The sequence below is a fragment of the Miniopterus natalensis genome, chromosome 3 (assembly GCF_054644295.1).
Source record: "Miniopterus natalensis isolate mMinNat1 chromosome 3, mMinNat1.hap1, whole genome shotgun sequence".
Lineage (NCBI taxonomy): Eukaryota > Metazoa > Chordata > Mammalia > Chiroptera > Miniopteridae > Miniopterus > Miniopterus natalensis.
In genome coordinates, this window is record NC_142083.1 from 8,691,704 (window position 1) to 8,716,663 (window position 24,960).

Below are 24,960 nucleotides of genomic sequence, written 5' to 3' on the forward strand. Positions count from 1 at the left end.
TAGAAATGCTCATCTCGGCTGGTGCAGTTGTAAGTGACTTACTTTCTTCACATGCTTTTGTATTTCGGATGAACATTTTTATACATAACTGGGTTACTTTATAATTGGGAAAAAAAAAATTGCCAAAATTAACTTTCTTTGGAGGCCACTAAAGAGGGCGAAGCTCAGGGTCTGATTTTCAGAGGAAATTATGAGCTATGCTTTGGATACATGTGTAATGAAATTGAAAACAGAATTACAAAATGTCTGTAATCATAACTGCACACAATGCAGGTAAAAATGTCTGACCTTTTAAAAAATATTTCATAATTACTTTCACTTAAATTTTTTGGCTAAATTCAAGTCACCAAATAGTGACAAAAATTACATCATTCTTTTCAATCTATATAGCCCTTCTGGTCTATTTATTCAATATAATGGAAATTTAAGATTATACTAACTGATTATTTATAATGTTTATACATTTGACTCCATAGCAGAAACTTTTATTCATATATTCATGTATTTTAAACTAGAAGTTTTTGTTTCATGACTGATTTCCATTTCTTCTCTCCTAAGTATCAACAAACACCCATAAGGATTCATATATATTTTCTACTCCAACCACATTTAGGGAAAATTCTTCTAGTTTTACTTACGAGTTAAAATTTTTTTAACCCCGGCCAGATGGCTCAGTTGCTTGGGGCATCATCCCGTACACCAAAAGGATACAGGTTCGATTCCCAGTCAGGACACATACCTGGGTTGTGGGTTCAATCCCTGGTGGGGGCATGTGAGGAAGGCAACCGATAGATGTTTCTCTCTCTCTCTCTCTCTCTCTCTAAAAATCAATGAACATATCCTCAGGTGAGGATTTAAAAAAAAAAAAAAAGTCATATTTCCCTTATAATGTACTTCTCTCCTCCCTGTATGCAGTATTTCACTGCTTAAATTTGAACAACTATTGGGTAACAACTGCAAATTATTGTTAAGTGATCAGTCTTTGGAGAAAGAAGGGCAAAGACACCTTTTTGTCTTTTGTCTCATTCTCAGAGAGGTGGTAGGTGCTCAAAAATAACAGGTGAAATCTTCCTGATCTAGATAAATAGCTAGATATATCAATATATACAGTTATGGAGATATGGAGAAAAGTACAAAGGGATACATACCAGGTAATTTATAAGCACTTGGGGGTAGAGATAAGATGATAAGATTAGAAAGGAGAGGCAATTAATAAAATAATAGTAATAATTTTTGAAAAGTATATATTTTATGTGTATAAAATTATGATTCCATTTCAATAAAAAAATTTTGAAAAAAGCAAGTTAGAGCTATATGTATAAAGGTTGTTCATGCTATACTTAAGTAAATTGCAAATTCCCTCTCTATGTAAAAACAAATAAAACCTTTTAATCTGCATGTATACATATTAATAAAGGGAAAGGGAAAGAAGGGCATAAATCAAGCTAATCTGAACATGGGCTGACAGTAATTGGAGACACTTAAAGATGTGAGGTGCACTGGGTGTAGGTTACTACTGGTGACTTATTTCCTGCATTCTCTCCCCTTCATGCTGCTTTTAGTCACCAGGGGCTTACTTGCCCAGAAGCTTATCTCCTGAGGTGGTGACCAGCTTATCTCCTGACCCATACTTTCTTGCCTCAGCTTTCTCTGACCCATACCAACCATTCCCTAGTGTGGTTGAGAGTGTGGGCCCTGGTCAACCACCAGCTAGAGAAATGTCTCTGTGGCATCTCGTAGGATTGAGTCTTTCATGGTAAGGGGCTGCAGTGTGAGGTCATTTTCCAAAAAGGGACAGACCCAGAATCTGAGTTGGGGTTGCAGGCCAAAGGAGTAGCAGTGGGCAATTGGGTGGTAAGAGGTCAGGTTGCTGGTAGCGCCCTACTGCCAAATCAAACTTCAAATATTATTCCTCCCATCACTGTGTTTAGGGAAGGCAAAACTCCATTAATATGACAGATCCCCATTTTCCTGCCAAAATCTAGTCTACAAACAGTGACCGCAAAACCAGTAAATAAGGCATGATCTTTTAGTGCAGAGTCTAGTGTACTGTCGATTCTCCATAGCTATTCAAGAGCAGCAACACTGCTTTCTTTGAGCAAGATTATGTCCCAGGACTTTGGTAGGTGTTTTTACATGAACAGAAGTAACTAGGTGTTCGTGACACTATACATGCTGGAATACCTTAAAAGCCAGAAAGTATACTTGAGAGAGAGACATGAAAACAATTTTTAAAAATCCACCTATAATACAAATTATGTATTTATACATTATTAAGGATATATCAAAACTTACCTCAACATCTCTCTCTGTCATATTCCATCTCATTATGTTTTAATATAACTAAGATAGTTTTATGCTACTGGTTTTTTGACATTCAGTATTATTTTGTGTCAGTGTCAGGTATACAGCATAGTGATTAGACAATCATATAATTTACAAAGCAATCCCCCTGATACTTCAAGTACCCACCTGGCACCATGTTTAGTTATTACGATATTAATTTCTAATGCTAGTATTTTTAACGTCTTCTTAGAAATATGCTGACAATCTTACTTTATGCTACCTTTTCAGACTAGTTTCATTCAGTCGCTCATGCAACAAACAGTTACTGAGGATCTGCTATACACTAGGCAGCATTCTCTGCTCTGGGAATAAAGCAGGGGCCAATGAGACAATACTCCTTTCCCTCATGGAGCCAATATCCTCCTGGAGGGAACAGTCAATAAGTAAATAAGTGCTCAGTAGAGTATGTCAATTGGTGATCAGCCCTACCGGAGAAAAGAAGAGTGACAGTGTCACTGGTGGGTAGAAGTTGCAATTTTATGTAGCTGGAGTCAGGAGCGGCCTGGCTGAGAAGAGGGTGCTTGAGCACTGTGCTGAAAGAGGTGAAGGGGAAGCACAGTGAACATCCAGGAGAAGAAGGTTGCAGCCTGAGGAGTTCAACAAAGGATAAGGTCCTGAGTCAGGGTGCATGCTGTCACCTCTCCAGTGTCATCTCCTCAATTTCTTCACTCCCATCCAGCGCTGGCCTCCATGCTGTGGCTCAGACACGTGCTGACGGATGGGAGGGGGCCAGGGAGGCAGTGTATGAGCTCCTCTGAAGAAGCCTTCTGCTCTAATTGAAAGACAGGCCATCATCCTGCCTGAATAGGATGCTGGGCAAACACTTTTCTTGAGCAGCACTGTCCACAGAACTTTCTGCAGTGACAGGTTGTTCTCTATCTGTGCTGTTCAATAAGTAGCTGCTAGACACATGTGGCTATTGGGCACCTGAAAAGTGGCTAATATGACAGAGGAACTGAAATTTTAATTATATTTTAACTAATTTAAATTGCAAAAGTCAAGTGTGGTTAGTGGCTACCATACTGGCCAGCATAAGTCTAGAATAAAGGTAGGTCTTGAGAACACAGGAATTTACCATTAATAGACAGACACCTTACTTCTTAAAAAAAATACGTTTCACTTCACTTGCTGAAGTTACAGTTTGTCCAATAAAAAGTCTATGACTGTCCTGGCCAGGTAGCTCCGTTGGTTAGGGTCATCCTAATACGCCAAGGTCGCAGGCTCAATCCTCAGTGAGGGAACATACAAGACTCAACCAATGATGCATAAATAAGTGAAACAACAAATCCATGTTTCTCTCTCCTTCTCTCCCCCCCTTCCTCAACCTTCCTCTCTCTCTCTCAAATCAATAAATTTTTTTTTAAAAACAGCAATCTAAACAGTTGGCAAAAAAAAAGTTAAAATTATTTGATTAAATATGGCAATTATGATAGCTTTATTTAATTGCAACACAACATGTGTTAATCATTATTTACTGTGTAGTTCTTTGGCTACTGTATAGAAAACCTATTGCTATGAGGCTTTCTTACCTCATCTTTAGTGTTTTCCTGTGAATGATTTATTATTGCTAAAGTAATAGTTAAGAAATTTTTTTAAAATCTATTCTTTTATTAGCAACAACTGGATTTTTATCTTTTATTCTTTTAGATTAAACTGATTGGGGTAACATTGGTTAATAACATTGTATAAGTTTTGGCTATACAATTCTGATTATAATACGTCATCTGTATATCGCATTGTGTGCTCACCACCCAAAGTCTAGTAAAAATATGTTTTTAAGATCAAGCTGCATTTCTTGCTAGCAAGCTTTTTCTTCTGGATCTGATTTCTCTTCAGGCGACACACTTACATGCAAATGTAAAAATGTAAATGAAATATCATGAATGGGTTGTGGAATATTAAGCTATACATTCATGTACTGTTAAATTCTAACAAAATCAAATGAGGGACTGTGATTAGCAGAATGGCTAGAAAAGATCTGGGGGTTGGGGAGGGGGAGAATTGGCATTCAGACAGCTTTATTTTCTACAAAACTGGAAACAGAAGCTACTCATTACTTCAAGAGATATGCAAGGCCAAGCTTTAAAAAAGGTTCTATGAGAAAAGCACACACACATACAGTATATACGTGCCATACCAACCACACACTATTAAAGCTACACAAGAAAACTTCATGGTTTAGAATTTCTATGTTTAAATCAGCAGCACCCAGACAGGATAAAAGCCAGTTACTACAAAATTTATTGCTTGGTTAAAACTCAGTTTACAATTCAAAGGATTTTAAAAATCTCTGTGCTGTTATGAAGCTTTACAGGGTTTATAGTGAAGATGAAAACAGAAATAAAGAGATCTGACAAACAGAAAATGCCAAAGATATTTCCAGCATTATAAACATGGATTTTTCTCCCCCATCATTACTTTTTACCTTATTCCAAGAAAACTGAATTTAACTCATTTGCCTGAAAGTTACTAAACTACCCTTCCTGGGACCCCTTTCAAAATGTAAATGTTTGATGGGCAATTTTATTTGAAAGATGTTATTTTTATAATTTTTAAAAAGAACTAGAATGTAAACTCCACAAGGGCAGGAATTTTTTTTTTTTAATTTTCTTTATTGATTGATTTTGAGAGAGAGAGAAAGAAACATCAATTTGTTGTTCCACTAATTTATGCATCATTGGTTGTTTCTTGTATGTGCCCTGACTGAGGACTGAACCCACAACCTTGGTGAATGGGGACGATGCTTTAACCAACTGAGCAACACGGCCAGGGTCAGGAATTTTTGATAACCTGCAGTATTTCCAGTGCCTAGAATAGTGCCTGCCATATAGTAGGTACTTAATAAAAATTTATTGAATTAATAATTGAACCAGAACCTTTTAGTAAAATAAGATAACCAAATTGCATTTTGAATGTAGATTTTCATTTTAACATTGGGAACGTAGAATTATTCCACTTATCAAAAGTTCTTATTTTACCACCTATACGTACAAAGCCCTTTTTAAAGCTTACTGGTAATTCACAGAATTAGTCAAAGTCTTTTACATTCATTATTTCTATGGTTATATAATTCTATGATCCTTTCCAATCCAAATTTTATTTATTCTAATAATGACCTAAACTGTAAAGGAAAAATCTGAAACCCATTCAAATGGAATGCATGGAATGTTAAGACAAAATATTATTTAAATTACTACAGACATAACTGCAAGACAACTGGTGGACCATCCTGGACATTTCACGGTTTTCTTAAATCTTTTAAAGGGTATTTTCTAGTTCTCTGCTTAGCCCTGTTTTTTATTACCATCAAATCCTTCCTTTTCAAAATCAAGTACATTGAAATGCTGTACAAAAAATTGTAATGTGCTTTTTAATTTTTATACCAAAAGACCCAACTTAAGAACAAAATCTAATACACATTGGAAAATACTAAGCTGGGATGTTTGCTGAAAAGCTGTTTACTGCAATAGTTCCAATGTTTTATCAACTAATACTAAAGTTTAAATTAGGGCTAAACTCAGGAAATTGATCTTCATAACATTTTAACATGTTTGTCTTACCAATAAGGTGGTTTTCTTTTATTAAAAAAACCCAACAGACTTAAATGTCCTTGACTTACAGTCAAATTCCGGTCCCAGATCTGTATGCTTCCATTCTGGCAGGCAGCTGCTATGAGGTTTCCATCTCTACTGTATGTGCACGTGGTAGGGATGACTTTTTTACCCTGCATCGTCCGTGGTTTAAACACACTTCTTTGCTTCTTTGGATTTTCAACTTCCCACGTCCTCACAGTCCTAAAAAGAACAAGGAGATTTTCATGTACCAAAGAGAAAGGAGTTCAAAATACAAAAGGGCCCATAAAGATTCTCCAACTTTTAAGCATATCTTTAATAATTACTTTAAAATAAAATGTGCACTGTAAAACATTCTCCAGTTATAAATGAGGTTACTCTCTGAAATAAAGTGAACCAGCTAAATCATGCTGTTGTCAAATCAAACAGCAAATGGCAAATTCTATTTCAAGTCTATCAGAATCACTAGTTCTGACCCTCTAAGCAGTGGCCGCCACACAGTCTGACTGGTACACTCTGGTAAGTAAGCTTGCTGAACACATGCCCCCTCTGTACACACATTAATTTCTGAGTTACTTGTACGTGTCAATGCCCTGTCATATGACATACACTAGGAGAAACACTGAAAAAACAAGTCATTAAAAAAGAACATCGTCCTGCTCTGGGGCCCAGGCGAAGGTTTCCTGCCTCTCAGGGAGGAGTAAATACAAAGCTGCCAGCCCCTGAGTTTTCACTAATAACAAGCAACACAGTAATAGGGCTGGGGTGGGGACAGAATCCAACAAATATGAAAATATAATATATCAAAATTCATGGTATTCAGTTAATGCAGAACACAGAGGGAAATACAGCACTAACTATACATACTAGAAAAAGAAGTCTCAAATCAATGACCTAAGATTCAACCTTAAGAAACTAAAAAAAGAAAATTAATCCAAAGCAAGCAGAAGGAAGGATATAATAAAAAGGAGAGTACAGAGGAATAAAATAAAAGAGAGAAAAACAGCAGAGAAGCCAAAAGCTGGTTCTTTGAGAAGTTCAATAAAATTAGCAAGCAGCTAGCAGAATTAATGGAAAAAACAGAAATGTGAGACAATATAAAAAAAAAAGTGGTATTTTGAATGAAAGAGAGGATATCACTCTAGAGCTTCTAACAATATTAAAAGGATTATAAAGGAATTTTATGAACAAATTTATATACATACATTTGATAATTTAGCTGAAATGGACAAATTTCCTTGAAAGACACAAACTACCAAAGCTCACTCAATAAGAAATAAAAAACTAGAGTATTCCTGTATAATTAAAAAAGCTAAATACATAATTTAAAATATTCCTACTAGGGAAACTCTAAACGGCTTCACTGTTGAATTCTACCCAACTTTTTAGAAAGAAATAGCACCAACTCTATACAAGTTTCTATTCTTCCAGGAAATAGAAGAAACATGTCACAACTCATTCTATGAGGCCAGCATTACCCTGATGTCCAAACCAGTCACTCCACTGGGTATATGGACCCGTATATCCAATGAAGACAGACACAAAAATTCTTAACAAAATATCATCAGCAAATTCAAACTAGCAGTGCATAAAGTGATAATACATCATGATTAAGTGGTAATTAAACTAGGAATGCAAAGGAGGATTGGAAGGACTGAAAATTAAACAATACAGAGCACCGTATCAACAGACAAAAAGAAAAAAGACATATGAGCATATCAATTCATGTAAAATAAGGATTGGGGGAAAAAATCCGACATTCATTCATAATTTTTAAAAAAATTTCCCGCCTGGCTGGCGTGGCTAAGTGGTTGAGCATCGATCTAGGATCCAGGAGATCATGGTTCGATTCCTGGTCAGGGCACATGCCCAGGTTTCAGGCTCGATCCCCAGCAGGGGGCGTGTAGGAAGCAGCCAATCAATGACTCTCTCATCATTGATGTTTCTATCCCTCTCTCTCCCTCTCCCTTCCTCTCTCTGAAATCAATAAAGATATATATATTTTTTTAAGTTTTAATTTTTCTTGGCTAGATACCTAGAAATGGGATTGCTTGTTGTATGGGAAGTATAGAGTTATTAACATTTTAAGAAACTGCTAAACTGTTTTCCAAAGTGACTGTTCTATTTTGAATTCCCACCAGCAATGTAAAAGTTTCAATTGCTCTATATCCTTGATAGCACTTGGTATTACCAATTGTTTTTTTAAGCCACTCTAATAGGTGTAGAATGTATTGGTATTATGATTTTAATTTACACTTTCTAAATGACTAATGATGTTGAGGATCTTTCCATGTACCAGCTGCTATCCATTTTCCTTCATTAGTGAAATGTCTTCAAATCTTTTGCTTGTTTTAAATATTTAGTTGTTTATTTTCTTATTATTGTATTTTAACTGTTCTTCAGTTATTCTAGGTACAAGTACCTTATCAGATATGTGTTTGGCAAATAATTTTCAAGTCTGTAGCTTGCCTTTCATTTTTTAAAATAGTCTTTCAAATAGCAAATGTTTTAAATTGTAATAAAGTCCTACTTATCAAAATTTTTTATATTATATCTAAGAAATCTCTGCCTAACCCAAGGTCACAGAAACTCTCCTGTTTACTTCTAGAAGTTTTATACTTTTAAGTTTTACAACTAGGTCTATAATCTGTTTTTTTATTGTTGACAGTATTACAAGTATCCCGCATTTCCCCCCCTTGTCCCCCTCCACCTAGCTCCTGCCCCACCCCAGCCTTCCTCACACTATTGTCTGTGTCAATGGGCTATGCATATATGCATATGAGTTCTTCGGTTAATCTCTTCCCGTCTCCCTCCCCTCCTCCCCCTGAGAACTGTGAGAACTGTCAGTCTGTTCCATGTATCCATGCCTCTGGACCTATTTTGTTAGTCAGTTTATTTTGTTTATTAGATTCCACTTATAAAGATCATGCAATATTTGTCTTTCTCTACTGGCTTGTTTCACTTAGCATAATACTCTCCAGGCCCATCCATGCTCTCGCAAAGGGTAAGAGCTCCTTCTTTTTTATAGCCACATAGTATTCCATGGTGTAAATGTACCACAGCTTTTTTATCCACTCATCTACTGATGGGCACTTGAGCTGTTTTATATGTGGTATGAAGTCAAGGTTCTTTTTTCACATATAGAAATCCACTGTTTTGGCAACATTTGTATCTGAGCATTATAAAACCTTACCCCTTGCTGAATGTACTCTATATTGCTTACTTATCTCCTATCTCTGTTTACTATGCTTCCCATAGTAAATATGCACAAAACATTGAGAAATACCTTGTGTGCCTTTTCTTTCTACACTGGGCTCTGCAACAGTAGGGATAAATTATGATGGTTTCTCCTTTTCTATAACTGAACATCTCCAAAAGTCAGATGATACTTTAGAATTATAACATGAAAGGCTGCACACAAGTATCATTATCATTATCATTATCATTATCTGGCTTGTTTAAAGTTCTTCATCTCTAAAACTGGGATACTACTACCACAATGAGGAGTACTGAGAATAAATGAGATTAGGGATATAAACGTGTCTAGGACAGCACTTGGAACACAGCAGGCACTCAATAAACACTAGTTCCTTTCTGCTCTTCCTCTCAGACCATAAATGAAATATTAAAGCTAAAATACCCAATAACTAAGAATGTTTTATCTATTTCAGTCATATAGTAACAGGTTGAGCAAGTTATCAAAATAACAGAAGGGAAAGTGCAGCTAACCTAGCACATAAATGTATGAAATAAAAATTTACATAGCATCTGATGATGACTAATTACACTGCAGTTTTATGGTTCCAATTCTCTGAATCTGTGTCTTCAAAAATGGATGCCAAAGTACTGGGCCATTAGGTATCTGTCAAAACATTTTATGCGGAAGAACACATATTTTGAAACTTGAAGTGAGAGCTGATCTTATAAAATTAAATCTGTGTTTCATAAAAAAGATTTGAAAATAGAAGAAATAACTGCCTGGGCCTTTGTGGAAACACAATGAAAACACAGAAGACAAGAAAGAAACACAGGTGGGGCCAGTACATTGCCCCAGGCACAAATGCTTTCTGTCTTAAAATTCTGAATTCTTTCCAGATACAAGTTCTGAACTTTCTGGCATCTGCTGTATAAATGCATGACCGCGTTTGGCAGAAGTCAAGGGAAGCATTAATTTTGCATGTAAATCACTTAAGAGATCTTGGTTTAATTTTTTCTTGAAAGACTACACAAGCAACTTGAGTGATGTAAGAGTCTGAAACCTGCTGGCTCCCTTGGCAGAACAAATCCAACAAAAGTGGCCTTCTTTTCAAAATGCCCAAATATTAGGGTATTAAAGTTCCATAGAAATGGGGAAAATGTTCCAGCGTGGATACAAACCCACAATAACCTTTATAAACACACACAATTCACATATATACAGAGTAACTGCAATAAGAATGCAACTGCACTTGAGAGAAACGTATTTGGTACTAATGTCTTATACCTACAATTACTAAAATTAGGCATTCTGAAATCTAGCATCAGAGTAGGAAATGAACACTACAATAAATAACCACTTATACTCTTACATTTATGGCCAACTGATTTTTAACAAAGGTGCCAAAAGAGTTCAATGGGAAAAGAATGGTCTTTTCAAAAAATGATGCCAAGGCAACCAGATATCCATATGCAGAAGTGAACGTGGACTTCACACCATAGAAAGATTAACTTAAAATGGAACATAGACACAGATGTAAAACTCTTAAAATATGACCTTGGATTAGGGAATGATTTCCTAGATGCAACACCAAAAGCACAAATGATTTAAAAGAAAAAAGAAAAAAGGTAAATTGGACATCATCAAAGTTAAAAATTTATCTGCTTCGAAAGATACTATGAAGAAAGTTTAAAGAAAAGACCTAGACTTGAAGAAAATATTTATGAATCATATATATGATAATGGAATGGTATCTAGAATATCTAAGAACTTTTATAATTCAATAAAAAGTTAAGTGACCCAATTCATTAAATGGGCAACAAAAGATTTAAACATGTTTCACTAAAGAATGTATACAAATGCCCATTAAGCCTGTGAAAAGATGCTTGATATTATCTGTTATTCAGAAAATAAATGCAAATCAAAATTACAACGAAATACCACTTCATACCCACTAGACAGCTACAATCAAAAAGTGAGACAATACTAAGTGTTGGTGAGGAAGTAAAGAAACTAGAACCTTCACTCGTTATTGGTAGGAGTGTAAAATGGGGGAACCACTTTGGAAAAGTTTGGCAGTTTTGTAAAATAGATTCACCACATGACTTAGCACTTCCATTCCTTGGAATCCATCCACCCAAGAGAGCTGAAAACATATCCCCATGCAACGACTTTAACATAAAGTTAAGAGATGCATACTACATAAGAGCCAGAACTAGAAACAACCCCAATGTACATTAACTGATGAATGGATAAACAAAATCTGAAACTGCCATACAATGGGAAATGGCCATAAAAAAGTGACACACATATATATGACTGAGGCTGCCATAACAAGTAACTACAAGCTGGGTAGCCTCAAACAACAGAAATTCACTCTTTCACACCTCTGGAGGCTCTATGGGAGAGTCCCTCCCCGTGTCTTCCAGCTTCTGGTGCATGTCAGCATTGCTTGCCTTCCTTGGCTTATAATAATCTCTGCCCCTGTCTTTACATGACCTTTCCCTTCGTGTGTCACCTCCTTTTCTACGTCTTATGGGTTTAGGGCCCACCTGGATAATCCAGGATGATCTCATCTTAAGATCCCTAACAATTCCCTCGGCAAAGATCCCCTTCGCAAGCAAGAAACTCTCACAGGTTTCAGGAGTTTGATATGGAAGTATCTTTGGGGGAACTACCATTCAACCCACTACACACTCTAACATGAATGAACCTCAAACCACATTATGCTAAGTTAAAGAAGCTAGACACAAAAGGTGATACATTGCACGATCCCATTGATCTGAAATGTCCATTAGAGGCAAATATATAGACAGAAAGCAGATTAGGGGTTGCCTAGGGCAGGGATAGGAATAAGGAATGACTGAACGTGGTTTCTTTTTAGGGTGACAGGAAGGAATGGAACTACGGGAGAGAGGCTAAGGAGTATAACATTCAATGTGGCTCCTAAATGGGAAGAAGGCGTCATGAGGCAGATCTGAAGGAGGGGATTTATGGCAGAAGGAATACCATGAGTGAGGGACTTGAATGGAATGCTGACTAGTCTGATATAACTACTGTGCACATGCGTGCGCACACGTGTGCGGGGGCAGGGGGCTGCATCCATGACATGTCTTGAGATGTGGATGGAAACACTAGGACTAGATTGGAAAGGGCCTTGCATACCCAGTTAGGGAATGTGCACAGGATTCTATAAACTCTGGGAAGCAAGAGAGAGTCCACAACAATAAGGGGTCTGGGATCGTGAAGGGCAGGCCTGAACCCCCCTTCTGGGCAGGCAGTGTGCCCCAAAGTTGGCCTGGACTGCTGCTATGATAAGAGGACTTGGCCTGTGGCTGCAGAGTATGGAAACAAGAAGAAATGAAGACAGTGTCCCTGACAAAGGTCCTGGATAAAGAAGAATGCTGTTATTAACATAAATGGATATCTTGAGAAGACAGAAAATGAAACTGAAATATTGTAAAGATCCAGGGCTTCTAATAAAATACACTTCTGACCAACTGGAACTGGAAGTGAACACGAAGAGGTCACTGATGGAAACCAACTCTCATGGAGAGGCACTGAGAACAGACTGAAGAAATCCATGAGTCTCCACCTGCATTTCTACGGATACTTAATCAGGGAGCAGGAAATTCACAATGAATCCACGTGGGGCATAAAGCAAGTAACTCAGCGGCATTACTCTCATAACACATATCGAGAAGGGAAATCATATGTGAATTTGGCCTTAAAACATGGAGAAAGATGTAGTGTGTCTGTAATTACATGACTGTTATAAATTATGCTAAGAAGTAATTCCTACCTCCTGACAAGAAAGGAGAGCACAGTGGGTGGAGGTGGAAAATGGGGAGGTACAAGGTAAGAGGAACCAGATCCTGGTAGCAGCGTAGGATAAAGGGGGGGTGACAAATCTCAGAGAAATCTGCCTACACCCGCCCTTCACCCGGGTGCAGGCAGGGCTCAAGAGTATTTCTGGACCAACTCCTGCCTGGACACCAGCAGGTGCATGCGGGCTTTCCAACAAGCCACGGACGCACGGAGCCACTATCCCTCAGGATCACAGTGTCACTCTTTATTTTTTTAATGCCTCTGAAATGCAACACATGCATGAAACATTCACTCGACCCACTGAGTTTTAAAGCCTCGGACTCCACATCTGCGAAACAGATTCTAAAAGATAAAATTTTATGTGCCAAAGAGTGATTCAGTGCAAATTTGAAAATGAGATAAATATTCTCCTTTTGAATGAGAATGGATGGTTTTTTCTTGACCTGAAAGCTAAACAATGCTTAATCAAGTTGTGGAGCAAAGCAGTGAGGTCAGCGTTACTTTAGAAGTTTACACTAAAAATAGCGACCCTTTGCAATATCGTAACAAATTCATCCACAACAGAACTCTTGTATGTGAAGGATTATTTCCAGAAATCATGAATGTCAAAATGTGTTTGGTAATAAGTTCTGAATACTGAGCTTATAATCTGAATAAAAGCTAAGATTTGGACTAATAATCCTGATAGCTGACAAATATGTGCTCATAATGAAAAGAGCACTATCCTAAGCTTTTACCAGTTAATCCTCACAACTCCTTGAAGAAGATACGATTATTATCTCTACTTTACAGAGGAAAACTAAAGCACAGAAAGGTTAAATAACAAATGTCAACATTCAGAGAGGTGGAATAATCAACTACAGCGCCCGCTGCCTACCCAAGATTCACAGTTGCCCATCTGGATCCATAAGAACAGGTAAGGTCACAAAAATGTTGGATGCCAGGCATATTGATGGTTCAGGTAATACTTTTACTTGAGGAAGAATACTGCAAAATCCCCATATCTATAACACGATGGCAAAATAAAGCTGAATATTATTTCTACTTTCCATCTTTTAAGAATAAGCAGTGACTTTGAAAGTCTCAGTATGGTAAAATAGATTATGTTACAGACATGTAGTCCTTACTATTCAATAGAATAAATACCAAGTTCCCTCTCCCAATGAAGACAATCAATGAGAAACACTTTGAAGATGACACAGGATAAGGAATCCCATTTACTGACCCCCTCTTTTGTTCCCCCATCCCTCACACTTTCCCGAGCCCCCATGCCTGAAAAACATTTGTTTACTTGCGGGCATGTCCCCCTGACTAAGCCCCGTGAGGCTCTCTTTGAAAATACATTCAGGGGCTGGATTTTCTGTGTGGAGGGGAAGAGAAAGAACATGTAGAAGGATTGGCAGCAGCTGATGCACAAAATTCAAACATGGAGCCTAACAAGGTGAATCCAGGAAAAGTATGAAAACTCACCACACACAGCTTAAAACCTTGCACAGTGGCTATGAAATACCAGGATCAGCAGGGCAGGGGAACCACCCAAGAAGCATTTTGCCATCAGGAACAGGGTGGTTGAGAAAAGGCACTGTTGGGGACGATGCTGGAGAAGTGTCACACACCAAACAGCCCATGCTGAAAACGGGCTGCAACTCAGCAACTCTCCAAATGCTCTCTAGTCCCAAAGCCTTTGTGGTTACATAAGGAGATGTCCCCTGTCTGCCGCATTATGGGTAAGTATGGTAATATCCATAAAAGCCAAACACGAATTATGTCTGCATTATACCAGTATTGTGCTAAGGACTTTCCGCATCTTATCTCATTTTAAGCTCAATATTGAGGTAGGTACCTTTACCATTCTCATTTTTTAGATGAGGTAATTTGTATGTAATTTGTCCATGATCACACAGTTAGTGGCAGAGTTAGGATTCTAGTCCAGGTCAGCCTGGCTGTAGAGGTACATAACACCTAAAGGGTAATAGCGTATAGACCTCTGGCTGTATAATCTTTGTATAAAACTGGGCCAGACACCGCTAAGGAAGCAGAGTATCCTTGGGTGTATTGCTAGAAGTCTGATACAGGGACTTTGAAAAGTACTGTCTACAGTATTGTTAGTCTAGTTTCCAGGGACATTTACTATGTCTCCCTAAAATAATAAAAGGTTTGATTTCATAGTCTGACTTTCACCTCTCCCTACAGTTAATCAGTCTGAATAAAGTGGTCAGCACAACACTTAAATTTTATCCGGGAAAAATTGGGACCAGAATACAACTGCTAAAATTACCCATCCTATAAAGGTCAAATATCCTAGCAAATTTAAATAAAAAATTGAACGTTTTCATATACTTCCCCTACCCCCAGGAATTGTCTAAAGTCCTGTGATCTGAAATTTAGAATCCAGCGAAGTATCTCCTGCTTAATAGTTAAGAAGGGACAAGCCACCTAATACTGAACAGTCAGTAAATGCAAAAGAATTTCTTCCCATTTAGCATGTTTAACATTTATCAGAGTTCACGGCCTTGGACTCGCTGCCGCCCACCTCTAGATCTATGGCTTGTTTTTGTGGGGAGGTCTGTGAGTTGCCTATGAGAGTACATATGTGCACCTTTTGAAGAAAAAGTCTGCAGCTTCCCCTATATTATCAAAGAGATCCAACAAAGGTTAAGAACACGGCGCTAGATCATCTAAATTTTACCCCTGGCCCAAGTAAGATCTTCTGAGAGCTGGCTATAGATTTGGGCTGCAATGCATCAATTCCCTCTTAGAATGATTTTTCTCGAATTGCATTTTTTGGTTCTGCCCCTGACTTACATTGAAGGGTGCAACAAAAAAATAGTAACATGAACAGAGTACAGAAAAATAATTAAGGGTGAGGACAATGAAGTCAGATTTGCCTGTTTTAAAATCCTCTCTCCCCACTCATTATGACTGTGGACAAGTCAATCTCTTGGAGCCTGTTTCCTAATCTGAAAATAATTACTTCACAGAGTTTATTTTAAGGACTTGATTAAGAAAATATACATAAAGCACTTAGCACAGTGCCTTGTCCACAGTAAATACCCAGTTATTACACATTTACCGCTGTGTTTATTGTAAGATATAGTCTATGTCAACCAGTGTGCTCTATAGGAGGGCCCTTGGAAAACTTTTATCTTTTATACTCTTTTGAAAGGAAAAGTTCTATGTTTTCATCTTGAGGATCCTGGGACTCTCAACTGACCATGTCTCCATCTCTGCTCTGGTCACTACCAGGTTTCAAATTGAATCTACATCCTAACTTTACCCACTGAGTAGTAAACTGGCTCCCAATAATTTTCTGTGAACTAACCTTATCCCTTCAGCCTTTCTTTCCCATGGTCCTTAATGCTTTCTTTATTTTTCATAATGTGTGTTACTATTATTATTTTGAGCTTCTCTGAATTCTTTTTTGGAATGAGATAAGATGCATAAAAATAAACAAACAGATTAACAAACTAATAAGAAAAAAATGAATAGTGCTGTTTTTGAACTGCTGATAATCTGAGTTTTAAAAAAAAGTTATTTTCCTAACTCATGGGTATATTAGCTACAGAGTCAGGATAAAATTTAATTCGTTTTACTTCCCAAAGTAGGATCTGCCCCAGACCAATTTAGACTCTCAAAGAAAACCTGAATCAAGAGCCATCAATCAGCAAACCGAATCACCGCAGGGCAGCGAGGACCTGACGTGAAGCACGAGGGGGTAACGGGGCTACAGCGATGTGCCGTCCCTTGGAGGTGAAAGCTGACAGGTTCCAAAAGTCAGAAACTCTGGGACTCAATAAGGGACATTTCAGAAAGAAAATATACACTTACAGTAATGGGCTTAATTATATCAATTCTTAAGGAAAACAAAAGTTTCTGTCTTTAACTGCATTAGACACATAGCAATGGCAGGTAACATCCAGGCTGACTTAAGGTCTCTTTATTCTCTGACCCAGATGAATGGAAATAAGCCATAGCCGTCGTGTGGTAAGCAGATGGGACACCAAAGGGGCTGAGCTCCTGGCCAAAGACAAAGGGGGGAAATCAGAATGTAAGCAAAGACGCTCTCCATGGCTGCTTGGCAATACAGCTTCTAAATAAACTACATTAATCTGACTCACATGTGGTGAGTGGAAAATTAAAAACAGGGCAATGAGAAAATAAAATGAATCCATTAAATAGATAAACTTACAAAGCAGTTTAACTAGGACATATGTTGATATCAGGATTATTTGAGTTTCTAGAGATATCATCATATCCATACCTCTACGAAGTTGTATGTTGTCTTGGGCAAACAACAGATAAGAATTTTTGGGAAGCAAATGTTTTTTCCAGGAAGAAAAGTACAACCTCTAAAGAATCAATGAGACACAATAAAATCCAATAATTTTTAAGAACATTATCTGAAAATCCTAGGACCACAAAATTAAAATGGATTGTTAGGGAAATACAAAAGAGAAGAAACTGTGAAGACAAAGAATGAACTATAAATTGTTGGGGGACTTGTTTGTCAACGCTGCTATCACAGAAGTTCCACTGTGGGTGCCCAGTCTGAAAGCTGTAGGAAAGAAAATGACTCCATGTTGGATTGTTCACAGTAATGAAACAGATAAAAGCTAATGCACCGAGATTCAAATTTCTTTCAGATTATTATCAAATCTCTATTCTAAAAAGAGTTGGGTTTTTGCCCTTTTTCTTTGCTTTGCTCTTCCAGAGTGGATATATTTGAAATTTTCCTTCCCTTCTTCTCTCCCTTCCTCCCTTCTTTCCTTTCATTCAGTCAAAAAGGATTCGGGACCCTACTGATAGCTCAAGCACTGATCTAGGCACTAAACAAAGCGGACAAGCGTCCATGCCCTGGGAGTCATTCGTTAGTTCCTTCATTTCAACATCTCTCTGTGTGCCTTCAAGGAACACAGAATTTGGAGAAACACACTAGGAATTAGAAAAGCGAAATTTAATAAAATTAAAACTTCAAATATGCTATTTAAATGAGAACACAGTGTGTGTAAGAGACTGGTGAGATTCCAGTCAGGCCCACCTAAGGAAGCATCCCCTCACTTCTCCAGGCTGCCTTGACCACTGTTCTGTGTTTCTACAGAGTTGAGTATGGTGCACATGTTGCATAAAACTTGCCATGTCACATTGTATTTTACATTGTGCATTTTTCTCTCCCACGTTAGACTGTGACCTCCTTGAAGACAGAGTCCAGTTTTGTACATCTTTGTGTCCCTAGCACCAACAGCTGTGCCTTGCAAATGAGTTCAAATAAGTTTGCTGATTTGATGGCATTTAATTAGAGGAAGAAAATTACCCAAAATGTTATATTTTAATCATTAAGTTGAAAAAAAGCCACAACTTATTTTGACCTTCAATAAAACTAAGAACTATGAGGTACACAGTCAAGTAATCAGTAAGTTATTAAAATTGCACAAATAGGGTACAATTCCAGCTGCATGGTTAACTGGAAGATGGCTTCCATGTGTTGATTATATTGTGACTCCACAACTTTCTGACATTCACATGGTCTCCTAACAGTGGGTGTGTTACACTCAGGGCTATAACACACAATGATAATGCTCTGCTACCAAGCCTGAAAAAAGGCCCTGTACCCGAGCATAATCTGATTTGCTATAAATTCTAAGTGGAGAACTGATACTCATTCACTTCTTCATTCAACAAATATTTAATGTGTCCACTATACAGCAGATCCTGTTCTGGGCACTGTGGTTACAGTGGGGAACAAGACAGTGACAAACACCAAGAAGAAAAAGTGTCTCAAAGAGGCAATGGTCTACTGTGATGAGGTTGCTGAGAAGTCAAGTAAGGAAAGGAGAAAGAAATACAATGAATTTGGCAGAATGAAGGTCATGGAGAATCCTGAAGGCATGTTCAGCTGAGCACTGTGAATCACAGCTTAACTGGAATGGGCTGGAGGGGGAAATGACAGATGAGGTAGGAATAGAGACTATAGACAACTCACTACTCTAGAGGTTTTGCTTCTGTAACGCCCAGCTGTAACAAGTACTCTGAAAGAATACTACTAGGACTTCAAACAGTATAACCAGGGAATCTAATTGAGATCAGGAAAGGTATCTCGAAGTAAAGTTCACCTGAAAAAGAGGGGGAAAAGCATTCCAGGAAGAGGGAAGAGCAGGTGCTAAAGCCAAGGAGTGGAAGAGAGTTTGAGTTAGTGGAGGGTCAGAAAACCAGCTGTGGTGGCTAAAATAACAACAGCTAGGACCAGATTATGTGAGGTCATGTAGGAGGTGATAAATGGGGGGGGGGGGGGGGGGCAAAAATAGGTCTACAGTTGTAATACAAATAAGTCATACAAGAATAAACTCTGTTTTGATACTCACAACTACTTTTGCTCACCTCTGTATTTTAGATCTTAGCCTAAAGCCAGAGGTTTTACTTGGGGGAGTTCACATGACCTGTTTTGTGATTTTCAGGAACTATCACTATGTTTGCAGTGGTTAAAAACATATGTAAGAGACTAATTGAGAGCTGATGGTGATTTGAACTTGGGTAGTTAAATACAATCATTCATTCAAATCATGTTTAATAGGTGAGAGAAACAAATGGATTCAATATGTATTTTCAAAGTAGACACTACAGGACTGGTGAAAATGGGGCGAGAAGAAGGGGGGCGATAAAGGGTACTTCCTAAAACTCTGGCTCAACCACCTAAGCAGAACTGGTTACGGTGCGCGTCAGAGATGCACCAACTTCTCAGGGGCCCCACAGACCATATACAGCCAGTAGCCTGTGTTCTTGGGTATACCAAGTCTTTCCCAGTCCCACCACACCACCACAACACCAAAAGATACACGTGTGTAACACAATCAGTACACACACAGGCTTACACAGCATGTTTCCCCTTCGATGCTCAACTATCATGCTATGCCTGGGGGAACAGATTGCCTACTCGAGTTGGAATCTGGTCATACATATTAATGCTGTGCTCCTGACTTTTACATATAATTTTACACATGTTTCAGGGAGAGGCCAGTAGCTCTCAGTCCTACAATTTATTTATAAGCAGTTCCCACTGGCTTCTCCTGTTGGCTTTTCCTGGGAATTAGAATCCTTGCTTCTCATGAGCTATGAGCGGGTCCCTTCCTTCCCCTTTTATCTACGACAATCATTAAATTCCACGAACCAGATCACACACTCCTTAGCCCTTTGTTTTTCATTGCAGAGGTCATTCATTTTGCTCCTGTGGTTAGTGCTGAACATCCCCTACACAGAAGCACAACAAATGACCGGGCCCTATCATCCCCACAAATAAATACAGAAATAAATAAATAAATAAATAAAATATATATCAGAAAAGGTATAAAAAAGAATTTGAGTAAATTAAGTACACTTAAATTACCAGGAGTGGGGGAAAGGAATGTTACCAATTTTCAAAGTTACAAGCAAAAATGTAAAGTGCACATATATATATATATATATATGTAATATGTGTATATATATACATATAATACATATATGTGTACATATATATGTGTATACATATATATGTGTATATATATATGTGTGTGTATATATATATAGATATATATATATAACATTATGTGTTGCATGCTGAGTCAAAGACAACTATTACCCTAGTATACTCTAGTGAATTTTAAGAGTAAGTCCCTTCCATGGGATAGCTTAACCATTCAGCAGGGAGTGCCTCAATGCAATTACCCCAAATGGGCACATGGACTTAAAATTATCCACTAAAAGTTACCAAATTTATTCCTAACATGTAGGCAAGAACCAACTGTTTGGCTGACTCTTACATGTTTTGGCTCTGTCCTGAAAGATCATTTTGGATCCAGAAGCTTATTAGAGAGAGAACTAAGCTAGTCTCTTTGGCATATCTGAATTGTCAGCATCACTATTCTTGCACTTTCGGACTATTATTAAGTAAAATAATAGTTATGTGGGCCCCAGCCAGGTAGCTCAGTTGGTTAGAGCATCATCCTGATATGCCAAAGTTACGGTTCAATCCCAGTTGGGGCACGTGCCAAGAAGCAACCAGTGGGTGCATGGATTGGTGGAGCAGCAAATTGATGTTTCTGTTTCTTTCTCTCTCTCTCCCTCTCTCTCTCTCCCTCCCTTTCTCTTTCTCTCAAATCATAAATTTAAAAATAATAAAAGAGTTGCTTGAACACAAGCACTATAATGTTGTGATAGTCGATCTGACAATCAAGATGCCTACTAAGTTATTGACAGGTGTGTAGTGTACACAGCCTGGAGACGCTGAACAAAGGAATGATTAACATCCCTGGTGGAATGGAGCTGAACAGCACAAGATTTCATCACACTACTGAGAACAGCGTACAATTTGAAATTTATGAATTGTTTATTTCTGAAATTTTCCATTTAATATTTTTGGACCACATGGTTGACCACAGATACCTGAAACCACAGAAAGTGAATCCATGGATAAGGGGGGACTACTATACTTTAATTTTCTGTTTACTGGCCAGTTTTCCTAGACTGTAAGCTCACAAAAGCTCCTGCTTGGCACAGTGCCTATGTGTAGAATAAGTATTCAAAAACTAGTTGTGTTTTCACTAAACAAATGGTGAGGAAATCCTTAACATACTCCATCAAAACACTGAGCACACAGAAGACTGAAAAATGGATGTAGGATGACAGAGGACTTCTCCAGGTTCCCCTTCTAATAAGGTCAACAGAACAGATAATATGTGAAATACTACTGTAAAAAGATACCAAAAACAATGAAAAAATTATTTGAAAGAGGGTAACTCAATTCAACAAACTCTTAACGATAGCCAGCCGCAATGGAAATAAGCTGCCTTGTCTTTGATTCACCCATTTTGCAGAAATATCGTCCAGGATAATTTGCCGAGAAAGCAACAACTGACCAAAACGTAAACTGATGTTTGAAGCTTTTTCCCCCCTAAAGAAACATGTTCTAAGAGCAGCGTGTACACAAGTTAGACACTGTTGCATAACAAACTACTCCACACTCAGGGGCTTAAAATAATGAGCATTCTTCACTTGTAACTCTACAGGTCAACTGGCAATTCCACTTTGTGGAATTTTGTGCTTTCTCATGATTGTGCAGTAGTCTGATAGGTTAGCCAAGACTGGCTGGCTTAACTGGAATGGCCTCCCTCATATACATTGTGGTTGGCCAGCTCTCAGACACAGTGATAGGTGTGATGGGGGCACAGCCAGCAGGCTGGCCCAAGCTAATTCTCATGGCAGCTAAACAGGATTCCATGAGCAGAAACACGTAAGACCTCTTGAGGCTTAGCTTCGTGTTCAATACACCATCACTTCTGCCATATCTATTAGCTAAAGCAAGTGACAAGGTCAGCCCAGATTCGAGAAGTAAGTAAACAAACACTCTCTCTGCACAATCACACTGCAAGGGGCACAGATACAGAGAGAGAGAAATCAAGGCCGTTCTTACAGCCAATCTCCACACACTATTTGGCCCTACACCTGCATCTACTTGTGAGTAGTACAGTTCAGTGTATGATATTCATAATGACCATTCTGACTCAACAAGGCGTTAAATAGCACTCCCTATATTACAAGCTGAGATGTACAGTGTATTGTAAAAAGTTGTCCCGTAAGAACACAGGTTAAAAGATTTCCACTACACAGCTTTCTTTATTGTGGTGTCATTCCCACTGGTTTCAGAGAACAGTGTTTTACCACAGTGCATTCTGTTTGTTCACTGTGAGTGCTGTCAACAGGCTTGAAAAAGTAACAAGACAGTCCACGTATCACTAGAGAAAGGATTCAATGAAAATAAACAAGAGCTAAGCCCCTGCCAGATCCTTTTAATACACAGAAAAACCTGTATTTATAGAATTCAGGAGAAGGACCAGGCCATGGACTCACTTCCTAACACCTGCCACACACAGATAAAATTCTCCAAAAACACTGATGGAATCCCTCACTCTACCCTTGTCCCACAAAGAGCCAGGTGAGTAGGTGGGTAAGGCTACATAAGAAGTTCTTACAGCAAACACACATAAGCCTGGCACCTACTAGAAATAAAATTAGATTAAAATGGAAACATACTTTCATATGTGCAAACTGATATTAGTATTTTTCAGCCATCACAAATACTGTGCTGGGCTTGAATAGGTAAATAGAAACCAGACCAAATTACAGATAAGCTTACAAGCATGCAGATCTTCAAATCCAAGCGACATTACGGGTGCACTTGATCCTTAGACTATGTGGCCTAGTTTTGCTGGATGACCCTCTAATTTCTGAAAAGTGCTACAGGATCCTCCTGACCACGACCTCTCCTAACTCCAGCACGGGAACTCTTAGCATTTCCGATGTGGATTTCAGAGACAAAGATAGAACGCTGAGACCTGCCAAGGCTGAAAGGGATATCACTTTCAAAGGTTAAAAAAAATCCCCCCCTCTTTTTCTGATGACTACCCAATTACACAAGCCAGGCATGATAACTGGGAGCTGCTAAAGAAGTCTGCTATAGGCATGGACAAAGCTGCCTATTCAGACTCAGTGGGAAAAAAATCCATGAAACACACAGCAATAAAATGCATCTTTTGGGGGGGGGGGGGGGGGCTGCACATAGAAGCTAACATAGCATGAAAAAAAATAACTTTAATATAATACAAAAAACTCAGAACCCAATTATATTATTAGAACTTCTTATCAGGGCCTGGTCTGTGATAGCTAAACAATGTAGCTTTCATTTTTTTATTTTACATAAGAGCACCAAGTTATACAAGCGATTTATTCTTAAAATTCTGTAGGCAGAACAAAATTGTGTAAAGTGAAACCCATTCTTCCTCTGAGAGCTATGATATAATCTAGCATGTGTGTCTATATATAAGCATGCTCCTGAGACCATGGATTTAGGTTATATTTTTGTGGACCACAATAAAAGTTGCAGTGTGATGTCCACTTGTATGATGATACTCGTTTCCACCTGCCCAGTTGATTTAGTCTCCAAGCATCTCTTATCAATATCCAGCAATGGCAATGTCTTAGTCCTTTTGTTTGTTTATAACTCAAAAATAACGTTTTGATTTTATATCCGGAGGAAAAACCTGAGGCACGAATTCAAGAGTGGAGTGCTCATTCAGCCTGTGGGGGTTTGTAGTATCTTAGCTGTTGAAGGTATCTGCCACTGCTTGTTACTACAGAGACAGTGAAAAACAGCTATCACAGGAATAGTCACTGTAAACAACTATTATTTGCTTTTAGGGACCCCAGGCTCTGTCACCAGCTCCAAGAGGAGTCAGAGAAGCCTTACAGCGATGTTCCTAAATAAGGTCTTTTCCCCAGAACTCTTATACAATCAATCTCACAATCTCTCTCACTCCACACACATGTTGGAGTCTTATACAGTAACGGTCTTGGGATGACAATGACAGCTCTCAGCTGAGGGAAATCCCTGGTGAACTGTAAAGCAGATCTCTTCCCTAACAGAATCCTCAGTGCGCCTGCCGACTTCAAAAACATTCCCTTTGCCTCTGCCTCTCAACCCAGTTGAAACCAGGCAAAACTGGACTAACCCTGTATGATAAACAAGTACTTGTGCTTATGAATCCACTCGCAATTCAAAGAATTAGGGGCCCACAGTCGCACAGCTCACAGGGACCGGAAGAGTTTATATCAGTGAACAAATCATCATAATAAAGGAGTGTCAAATGTTTGTGTGCAGGAGTGAGATGTTTCTAAGACTGAGGAAAAGTGCAAAGTTTAAGTTATTTTAAACATTACTTCTGTTATAACTGCTATCTGAATACCTATTTGTTCTATGAAGAAATGGTATTCTAATCAAGTTTATTGTATTTACCCCAAGTTAGGGGTTAAAGGAAAGAAACACTGTAAATTTCCAAAAACAAAAACAAAAAAAGAGGCAGATTCAGATATAATCTGCTATACAGCTATGCCTGGTTAAAGCATGAAGTGATAAAAAAACTACTGTTTAAGGCTCGGGGAAAATAAAACCTTAATAATACGTTGCTATAAGTATTTAATGATACAGAACTT

General features: G+C 38.2%; 1 protein-coding gene across 2 annotated transcripts in view; it reads right to left on the reverse strand.

Moving 5' to 3' along the window:
- WDR70 (WD repeat domain 70) overlaps positions 1-24,960 on the reverse strand; it is a 175,528-nt gene that overhangs the window by 69,024 nt on the left and 81,544 nt on the right. For both annotated transcript variants that reach the window (XM_087815294.1, XM_087815296.1), the window contains exon 9: positions 5,966-6,140. In XM_087815294.1, coding sequence (XP_087671420.1) covers positions 5,966-6,140 — 175 coding nt within the window. The remainder of the gene's footprint in view (positions 1-5,965; positions 6,141-24,960) is intronic.